This window comes from Trematomus bernacchii, unplaced genomic scaffold (genome assembly GCF_902827165.1).
Source record: "Trematomus bernacchii unplaced genomic scaffold, fTreBer1.1, whole genome shotgun sequence".
Taxonomy (NCBI): domain Eukaryota; kingdom Metazoa; phylum Chordata; class Actinopteri; order Perciformes; family Nototheniidae; genus Trematomus; species Trematomus bernacchii.
Window position 1 is genome coordinate 15,001 of NW_022987364.1, and position 9,958 is coordinate 24,958.

Genomic DNA, 9,958 nt, shown 5'->3' on the forward strand with positions numbered 1-9,958 from the left:
GTGTCTCTCAGTGTGTGTGTGTGTGTGTACCTGTCTCAGTGTGTCTCTCAGTGTGTGTGTGTGTGTGTACCTGTCTCAGTGTGTCTCTCAGTGTGTGTGTGTACCTGTCTCAGTGTGTCCTCTCAGTGTGTGTGTGTTGTGTGTACAACCTGTCTCAGTGTGGTCTCTCTCAGTGTGTGTGTGTGTGTACCTGTCTCAGTGTGTCTCTCAGGTGTGTGTGTGTGTACCTGTCTCAGTGTGTCTCTCAGTGTGTTGTGTGTGGTGTGTACCTGTCTCAGTGTGTCTCTCAGTGTGTGTGTGTGTCCTCTCAGTGTGTGTCTCTCAGTGTGTGTGTGTCCTCTCAGTGTGTGTCCTCTCAGTGTGTGTGTGTGTGTGTACCTGTCCTCAGGTGTGTCTCTCAGTGGTGTGTGTGTGTACCGGTCCTCAGTGTGTCTCGTCAGTGTGTGTGTGTGTGGTACCTGTCCATGGTGTACTCTCAAGTGTGTGTGTGTTTACCTGTCTCAAGTGTGTCTCTCGAGTGTGTGTGGTGGTGTGTGACCTGTCTCAGTGTTGTTTTCCTCAGTGTGTGTGTTGTGTGTTGTACCTGTCTCAGGGTGTCTCCTCAGTGTGTGTGGGTGTGTACCTGTCTCAGTGGTGTCGCCTCAGTGTGGTTGTGTGGTGACCTGTCTCAGTGTGTCTCTCAGTGTGTGTGTGTGTGTGTACCTGTCTCAGTGTGTCTCTCAGTGTGTGTGTGTGTGTGTGTGTGTGTACCTGTCTCAGTGTGTCTCTCAGTGTGTGTGTGTGTGTGTGTGTGTGTGTGTGTGTGTGTGTGTACCTGTCTCAGTGTGTCTCTCAGTGTGTGTGTGTGTGTGTGTGTGTGTGTGTACCTGTCTCAGTGTGTCTCTCAGTGTGTGTTTGTCTCCTCTCAGTTTTTCTCTCTGAGTTTCCAGATGAAGGTTTTTCTTCTTCAGTCGTTTCTGTTCCAGCTCCAGTTCAGCAACGAGCCGCTGCAGCACCTCCAGCCTGCCCCCCTACACACACACACACACACACACACACACACACACACACACACACACACACACACACACACACACACACACACACACACACACACACACACACACACACACACACACACACACACACACACACACACACACACACACACACACACACACACACACACACACACACACACACACACACTTGATGTTGCTGTTTTTGTGTTTTTTGTATCTCTTACTGGCAAGCCAATCACAGAAGAGACTGACCTCCTCTGAGTCAGAGCCTGCCCCTCTGCTGTGTTCCCCATTGGTGGGCTCTCTCCCTGTAGCCAATCATAGCTGCCTCTGTTCTCTCCAGAGCCAATCGGACGCGATCTCTGTCTCTCCTCAGCTCCTCTGAGCTCTGAGTGAGAGAGAACAGCTGCAGGACACACTCTCATCATTACAAGGTGAATATGATTCAATAGAACTTCATCAATTCCCTTCATGGAGAGTCAGGAACAGAAACACTGAGATGCAATGTGAAGAGATGGCTGAATGAACATTATTGATCACGGATCAATAATTAAAAAGCTCAAATAAAAGGTTTACTTTTCACCAAAATGATGATTAAGTGAATAAATGGTTTACAAACGATGTTCTACCTGAGCTTCTCTCTCCCTCAGCAGCCTCCTGGTCTCCTCCTTCTCCTCCTTCTCTCCCTTCTCCTCCTGCTGCTCCTTCAGGAGTTATAAACAGATCATGTGATCACTTCAGTTTTCATGAAGAGTTTATAAGAATATACTTTCTAGAAACCCCCTCACCTCTCCTCCTTTCTCCTCCTCCTCCTTCTCAGTCTGGACTCCTCTCGACAGCTTCACCTCTCCTCCTCTCTCCTCCTCCCCCCCTGCTCCTCCTCCTCTCATCGGCCTCCTCCTTCTCCTCCATCATCTCCCTTCTCCTCGTCTCAAGGTCTTTGACTCTCAGCTCCTCCTTGAGACGCTGCACCTCCTCCTGGTTCTCCTCCTTGAGATGCTGCACCTCCTCCTGGTTCTTCATCGTGAGACGCTGCACCTCCTCCTGGTTCTTCATCGTGAGACGCTGCACCTCCTCCAGGTTCTCCTCCTTGAGACGCTGCACCTCCTCCTGTTTCTCCTCCTTGAGACGCTGCACCTCCTCCAGGTTCTCCTCCTTGAGACGCTGCACCTCCTCCTGGTTCTTCATCGTGAGACGCTGCACCTCCTCCTGGTTCTCCTGCAGGTTCTCCTCCTTGAGACGCTGCACCTCCTCCTGGTTCTCCTCCTTGAGACGTTGCACCTCCTCCTGGTTCTCCTGCAGGTTCTTCTCTATGAGACGCTGCACCTCCTCCTGGTTCTCCTCCTTGAGACGTTGCACCTCCTCCTGGTTCTCCTCCTTGAGATGTTGCACCTCCTCCTGGTTCTCCTCCTTGAGACGTTGCACCTCCTCCTGGTTCTCTTGCAGGTTCTTCTCTATGAGGCGTTGCACCTCCTCCTGGTTCTCCTCCTTGAGACGTTGCACCTCCTCCTGGTTCTCTTGCAGGTTCTTCTCTATGAGGCGTTGCACCTCCTCCTGGTTCTCTTGCAGGTTCTTCTCTATGAGGCGTTGCACCTCCTCCTGGTTCTCTTGCAGGTTCTTCTCTATGAGGCGTTGCACCTCCTCCTGGTTCTCTTGCAGGTTCTTCTCTATGAGACGCTGCATTCCCTCCTGTTTCTCCTGCAGGTTCTTCTCTATGAGGCGTTGCACCTCCTCCTTGTTCTCCTGCAGGTTCTTCTTCTTGAGACGTTGCACCTCCTCCTGGTTCTTCATCGTGAGACGCTGCACCTCCTCCTGGTTCTCCTGCAGGTTCTTCTCCATGAGACGCTGCACCTCCTCCTGGTTCTTCATCGTGAGACGCTGCACCTCCTCCTGGTTCTTCATCGTGAGACGCTGCACCTCCTCCTGGTTCTGCTCGCTGAGACGCTGCAGCAGGAGCTTCATCTGGTTCACCTCCTTTAGAGCTCCATCCCTCCTGCTGCTCACACCTGAGACCTGAAGCACAGAGAGGGCATTACTATTAGAACTACAAACAGCTGTTCCAGAGAACTACAAACAGCTGATCCAGAGAACTACAAACAGCTGATCCAGAGAACTACAAACAGCTGATTCAGAGAACTACAAACAGCTGATTCATAGAACTACAAACAGCTGATTCAGAGAACTACAAACAGCTGATTCATAGAACTACAAACAGCTGATCCAGAGAACTACAAACAGCTGATCCAGAGAACTACAAACAGCTGATTCAGAGAACTACAAACAGCTGATTCAGAGAACTACAAACAGCTGATTCAGAGAACTACAAACAGCTGATTCAGAGAACTACAAACAGCTGATTCAGAGAACTACAAACAGCTGATCCAGAGAACTACAAACAGCTGATTCATAGAACTACAAACAGCTGATCCAGAGAACTACAAACAGCTGATTCATAGAACTACAAACAGCTGATCCAGAGAACTACAAACAGCTGATCCAGAGAACTACAAACAGCTGATTCAGAGAACTACAAACAGCTGATTCAGAGAACTACAAACAGCTGATTCAGAGAACTACAAACAGCTGATCCAGAGAACTACAAACAGCTGATTCAGAGAACTACAAACAGCTGATTCAGAGAACTACAAACAGCTGATTCAGAGAACTACAAACAGCTGATTCATAGAACTACAAACAGCTGATCCAGAGAACTACAAACAGCTGATCCAGAGAACTACAAACAGCTGATTCAGAGAACTACAAACAGCTGATTCAGAGAACTACAAACAGCTGTTACAGAGAACTACAAACAGCTGTTACAGAATCAGTGTCCAAAACATACGGCCTCAGGTCCGATGATACGATAACGAAATCGATCATGGACCTTCTGCCTAGGGTGCTCTGGTACCACGTACACTTATGAGCATCCTTATGTTCGAACATGGTGTTTGTTATGGCCAATCCATGACTAGCACAGAAGTCCAGTAACAAACCACCACTCCGGTTCAGATCAGGGGGACCGTTCCTCCCAATCACGCCCCTCCAAGTGTCTCCATCATTGCCCACATGTGCGTTGAAGTCTCCCAGCAAGATTAAAGGGGACCTATCATGCAAAATGCACTTGTGTACGTCTTTTCTACATGAATATGTGTCCCCGGTGTTCCAGGGAACTCACCAAGTGTCAGAAAACACAACCCTCTCTATTTTCCTCCATACCCAAATCTCTAAAAAAGGGGCTGCAACGGATCTGATAAAAACTGATCCAGATTTGAACACTGTCCTGACGTCAGGACGGTGGCGCTACGGCTATTGGGCCAACTCCACCAATCAGGAGGAGACAGCCACGGCCATTGCCGTTCCAAAGCGCTGGAGACGCTGTAGTACATATGCCAGGCCTGTAGGTGGTGCTGTTCTCACTGAATCAGCCCTTGCTAATCCAAAGCTAGAAATTGTCAAATTGAGCAAAATGAGGCATGGCTAAAATGCATGATCTGTTTGGTATTTTGAAAAAAAAAAAGTATCAATATGCCTTATATAGGTATGGTCCTACACTATATTATTCAAATATAGCATGATAGGTCCACTTTAAAGAGTCCCCTTGAGGAGCCCCATACAGGACTCTTTCCAGGGTCTCCAAGAAGGCCGTATACTCTGACCTGCTGTTTGGTGCATAAGCACACACAACAGTCAGAGTTTTCCCCCATAACCCGCAGGCGTAGGGAGGCGACCCTCTCGTCCACTGGGGTAAACTCCAACAACGAGGCACCCAACCGGGGGCTTGTGAGTATCCCCACACCCGCCCGGCGCCTCATACCTTGGGCAACTCCGGAGAAGAATAGAGTCCAACCTAGGGCTGTGCAATTAATTGTATTTTAATCGCAATTACGATTTTGGCCTGCCACAATTACGAAAACAACATAATCAAAAAAAACTATTATTTAGCTTTGCTAGGTTGTGACCGTGCACTGCAACATATTTGATCTAATTAATTTTGGTCTCATTTATTTGTATTTATCATATTTATATATGTTTAGTAGCTTGGGGAAGTGCGCTCCAAAATATTTGTTGATCTTGTTTATTGGTATTTATTATTTTGATATTATTTATTTAAATGTATCATTTATTTTATTTATTTTTGTATTGGTTTTTCAGTTGAATTATACGTTCAGGGTAATCAACAGTTAAAAAGATACTGTTCAAATTATTATTTGTTTTAATGTTCAATAAATGGATGTTTTCAAAGTCAATGAATAATCGTATTTAATAATCGTGATATCAATTATTGACCCAAATAATCGTGATTATGATTTTTGCCATAATCGCACAGCCCTAGTCCAACCCCTATCCAGAAGTAAGGTTCCAGAGCCGACGCTGTGCGTAGAGGTGAGCCCAACCAGATCCAACTGGTAACGCTCCACCTCCCGCACAAGCTCCGGCTCCTTCCCCCCCAGAGAGGTGCCGTTCCACGTCCCCAAAGCCAGCTTCTGCTGCCCGAGTCTGGTCCGTCGAGACCCTCTGCTTTCACTGCCACCCTTCTGGCAGCGCACCCGACCCCATCGCTGTTTCCCGTAGGTGGTGGGCCCGCGGGACGGAGAAGCGGAGGTGATGCCCACGTTGCCTTTTCGGGCTGTGCCCGGCCGGGCTCCGTGGCAAGCCCGGCCACCAGACGCTCGCCGACGAGTCCTCCTTCTGGGCCTGGCTCCAGAAAGGGACCCCGGGCTTCCTCCGGGCCGGGTATCCTCACTTCCTGTGTTGTCTTTCATGAGGTCTTTTGAACCAATCTTTTTTTTGCCATGGGAGACCCTACCAGGAACACAAGGTTCCAGACAACACAGCCCCCAGGTTCATCAGAGCACACAAACCTCTCTACCACGGTAAGGTGCTGGTTCTTCAGAAAGGCTGATCCAGAGAACTACAAACAGCTGATTCAGAGAACTACAAACAGCTGATTCAGAGAACTACAAACAGCTGATTCAGAGAACTACAAACAGCTGATTTAGAGAACTACAAACAGCTGTTTCAGAGAACTACAAACAGCTGATTCAGAGAACTACAAACAGCTGATTCAGAGAACTACAAACAGCTGATTCAGAGAACTACAAACAGCTGATTCAGAGAACTACAAACAGCTGATTCAGAGAACTACAAACAGCTGATTCAGAGAACTACAAACAGCTGTTACAGAGAACTACAAACAGCTGATTCAGTGTCATGTGAACATACCTGAGTTTGGATCTCTTCCCTCTTCCTCTGCTCCTTCTGCACCTCCTCTCTGAGAGACTTCAGGTCCTCCTCCCTTCTCTTCAGCTCTTCCAACAACCCTCCCTTCTCCTCCCTCACCCTCCTCAGCACCTCCTCGTCTCCCTTCCTCTCCTCCTCCCTTCTCTTCAGCTCTTCCAACAACCCTCCCTTCTCCTCCCTCACCCTCCTCAGCACCTCCTCGTCTCCCTTCCTCTCCTCCTCCCTTCTCTTCAGCTCTTCCAACAACCCTCCCTTCTCCTCCCTCACCCTCCTCAGCACCTCCTCGTCTCCCTTCCTCTCCTCCTCCCTTCTCTTCAGCTCTTCCAACAACCCTCCCTTCTCCTCCCTCACCCTCCTCAGCACCTCCTCATCTCCCTTCCTCTCCTCCTCCCTTCTCTTCAGCTCTTCCAACAACCCTCCCTTCTCCTCCCTCACCCTCCTCAGCACCTCCTCGTCTTCCTTCCTCTCCTCCTCCCACTCCCTCAGTTTGTTTTCCACCCTCTTCAGCTCCTCTCTTTGCACCTGCACCTCCTCTTCCAGTCTTTTTCTCTCCTCCTCCACCTCCTTGACTCTCTCCTGCAGCCTCCTCCTCCTCTCCTCCTCCCTCTCCATCTCCCCCCTCCAGTCCTGCACCTCCTCCTCCAGCCTCTCCCTCACCTCCTCCCCCTCTCTGGCTCTCCTCCTCTCTCCCTCCCTCTCCTCTCGCGCCTCCTGCAGCTCCTTCACGTGAGAGGAGATCCTGACCTCCTTCTCTTCCCCCTCCCTCCTCTCTCCCTCCAGGTTCTCCCTCGTCTCCCTCAGCACCTCCTCCAGCAGCTCCTCCTTCACCTCCTTCTGCTTCAGTTGCTCCTTCACCTCCTCCCTCTCCCTCTCCATCACCTCCTTTCTCTCTTGGGCCTCCCTCAGCCTCCCCCTCAGCTGCTGCACCTCCTCCTCTCTCTCCCTTACAGCACTCATCTGTCTCTCCAGGCTGCTCTCCCTCCTCTGCACCTCCTCTCTCACCTCCTGCACCTCCTCCTCCGCCACATTCAGCCTCACCCTCAGCAGCTGCACCTCCCTTTCTCTCTCCCCCACCTCCTCCATCAGCCTCTGCACCTCCTTCTTTAGTATTTTAACCTCTTCCTCTTCAGCTCTCCCTGATTGCTGCACCTCCTCCTTCTCCTTTTCTAGTTTCTCCATCCGGTCACACAGCGCCTCCTCCTTCTCCTCCTTCAGTTTGAGGGCATCTTTTCTGACTCTCTCCACCTCCTCCTCCCTCTCCTTTTCTAATCTCTGCACCTCCTCCTCAGCTCTTTTTGCTCTTCCTGTGAGTCTATGCACCTCCTCCTCTTCCCCTCGTAGCGCCTCCTTTAGTCTTTTAATTACCTCCTCCTTTTCTAATCCCTTCTCTCTCTGCACCTCCCTTTGTCTCTCCCCCACCTCCTCCATCAGCCTCTGCACCTCCTTCTCTCTCTGCACCTCCCTTTGTCTCTCCCCCACCTCCTCCATCAGCCTCTGCACCTCCTTCTCCCTGACCTCCCTCTCCTTTTCTAGTCTCTCTATCCGGTCACACAGCGCCTCCTTCTCCTCCTCCTCCTCTCTCCTCACCTCCTTCAGTTTGGAGGCCTCTTTTCTGACTCTGTTAATCTCCTCCTCTAATGTCTTCACCTCCTCCTCTCTCCTCCTGACCTCCTTTATCTTGGCCTCCTTTAGTCTGTTCACCTCCTCCCCCTTCTCATTTTCTAATCTCTGCACCTCCTCTCTCAGTTTCTCCTTCAGTTTGGAGGCTTCTCTTCCGAGTCCTTTAATCACCTCCTCCTTTAGTCTGTGCACCTCCTCCTCCTCCTCCTTCTCTCTCTCTAGTCTCTCTATCTGGTCACACAGCACATCCTTCTCCTTTAGTAGGCTGTGCACCTCCTCCTCTCTCCTCCTAACCTCCTCCTTCAGTATTTGAATCTCCTCCTTGTCCTTTTCTAATCTCTCTATCCGGTCACAGAGTGCCTGCACCTCCTCCTCGGCTCTCCTCCTCTTCACCTCCTCCTCCTCTCTCCTCTCCTCCTCCTCCTCTCTCCTCTTCTCCTTCAGTTTGGAGGTTTCGTTTCTGAGTCTGTAAATCTCCTCCTCCTTCTCCTTCTCTAATGTCTGCACCTCCTCCCTCACCTCCTCCCTCTCCTCCTCTGCAGCGTTCAGCCTCACCCTCAGCAGCTGCACCTCCTCCTTTAGTCTCTGATTCTCCTCCATCTCTTTTTTCACCTCCTCCTCTGTTCTCTTTGCTTCTTCTTTGAGTCGCTGCACCTCCTCCTCTGTTCTCTTTGCTTCTTCTTTGAGTCGCTGCACCTCCTCCTCTGTTCTCTTTGCTTCTTCTTTGAGTCTCTGCACCTCCTCCTCTGTTCTCTTTGCTTCTTCTTTGAGTTGCTGCACCTCCTTCTCTTGCTCTCGCAGCTCCTCCTTTAGTATTTTAATCTCCTCCTTTTTCTCCTTGTCTGTTTTCTCCACCTCCTCCTGGAGCCTCCTCACCTCCCTCTCTCTCTCTCCCTCCTCCCCCATCAGTCCCTCAATGCGCCTCCTCTGCGCCTCCACCTCCCCGTCTCTCGCCCCCAGCTCCTCACTCAGCGCCTCCCTCTCTCTCTGACACGCCTCCTTTTCCCTCTTCTCCTCCTCCATTTTCTTCACCTCCCTCTTCTCCTCCTCCTCTCTCTCCTCCCTCCCAGTCGTCTCTCTCTCCAGCTCTCCTCTCAGGCACTCGATCTCCCCTTCAAAATAAAAGCACAAGAAGCATCTGTTAGACTGGTAGTGTGTGTGTGTGTGTGTGTGTGTCTGTGTTGTGTGTGTGTCTGTGTCTGTGTCTGTGTGTGTGTGTGTGTGTGTGTGTGTCTGTGTGTGTCTGTGTGTCTGTATCTGTGTGTGTGCGTGTCTGTGTGTGTGTGTCTGTGTCTGTGTCTGTGTGTGTGTGTGTGTGTGTGTGTGTGTGTGTGTGTGTGTGTGTGTGTATGTCTCACCCTTCAGAGTGTGTTTGACCTGCTTCATGGTGAGGAGGTGAGTCTGCATTTGACATCGATCCACGTCCAACTCAGAGAGCTGCTGCTGCTGCACACACACCGTCTGCTGCAGGGACACACACACAGTCCTGTGGGGAGGAGAGGAGGGGGAGGGGAGGAGAGGAGGAGAGGAGGAGAGGAGGGGGAGGAGAGGAGGAAGGAGGAGAGGAAGAGAGGAGGAGGGAGGAGAGGAGGAGAGGGAGAGATGGAGAGAGGTGTTGTTAAGTTTAAAGATGTAGTTTTGCACATTAATGTAAAACTAAATAAAAAGTCACAAATTCAGAAAACAGAAAAGAAAATGACTTTTTCTCAGATTCTGAACGTTTGCCTCCGAGTGGACTTTTCTCTCAGGACTGGCAGGAGCTCAGATGATTGGCTTGTTTTTCATCTTCAACTTTTTTCATGGAATTTGGACATTTTCCTGGTAATTGAGGTTTTGGGTCAGATTCCTGATTCTTCACATTTGACTTTCTCCTCCTGATTCTCTTTCTCCTCCTGATTCACTTTCTCCTCCTGATTCACCTTCTCCTCCTGATTCACTTTCTCCTCCTGATTCACTTTCTCCTCCTGATTCTCTTTCTCCTCCTGATCACTCTCCTCCTGATTCACTTTCTCTCCTGATTCACTTCTCCTCCTGATTCACTTTCTCCTGATTCACTTTCTCCTCCTGATTCACTTTCTCCTCCTGATTCACTTTCT

The 9,958-nt window shown here is 50.1% G+C and overlaps 1 protein-coding gene across 1 annotated transcript in view; it reads right to left on the minus strand.

The window, feature by feature from the left end:
- Positions 1-8,885, minus strand: part of LOC117483885 (trichohyalin-like) — a 17,978-nt gene extending 9,093 nt beyond the window's left edge. The window contains exons 1-5 of the mRNA XM_034132218.1: positions 6,225-8,885; positions 1,821-3,014; positions 1,631-1,705; positions 1,275-1,407; positions 867-1,012 (exon numbers count right to left, since the gene is read on the minus strand). Coding sequence (XP_033988109.1) covers positions 867-1,012; positions 1,275-1,407; positions 1,631-1,705; positions 1,821-3,014; positions 6,225-8,885 — 4,209 coding nt within the window. The remainder of the gene's footprint in view (positions 1-866; positions 1,013-1,274; positions 1,408-1,630; positions 1,706-1,820; positions 3,015-6,224) is intronic.
- Between the last annotated feature and the right edge of the window lie 1,073 nt (positions 8,886-9,958).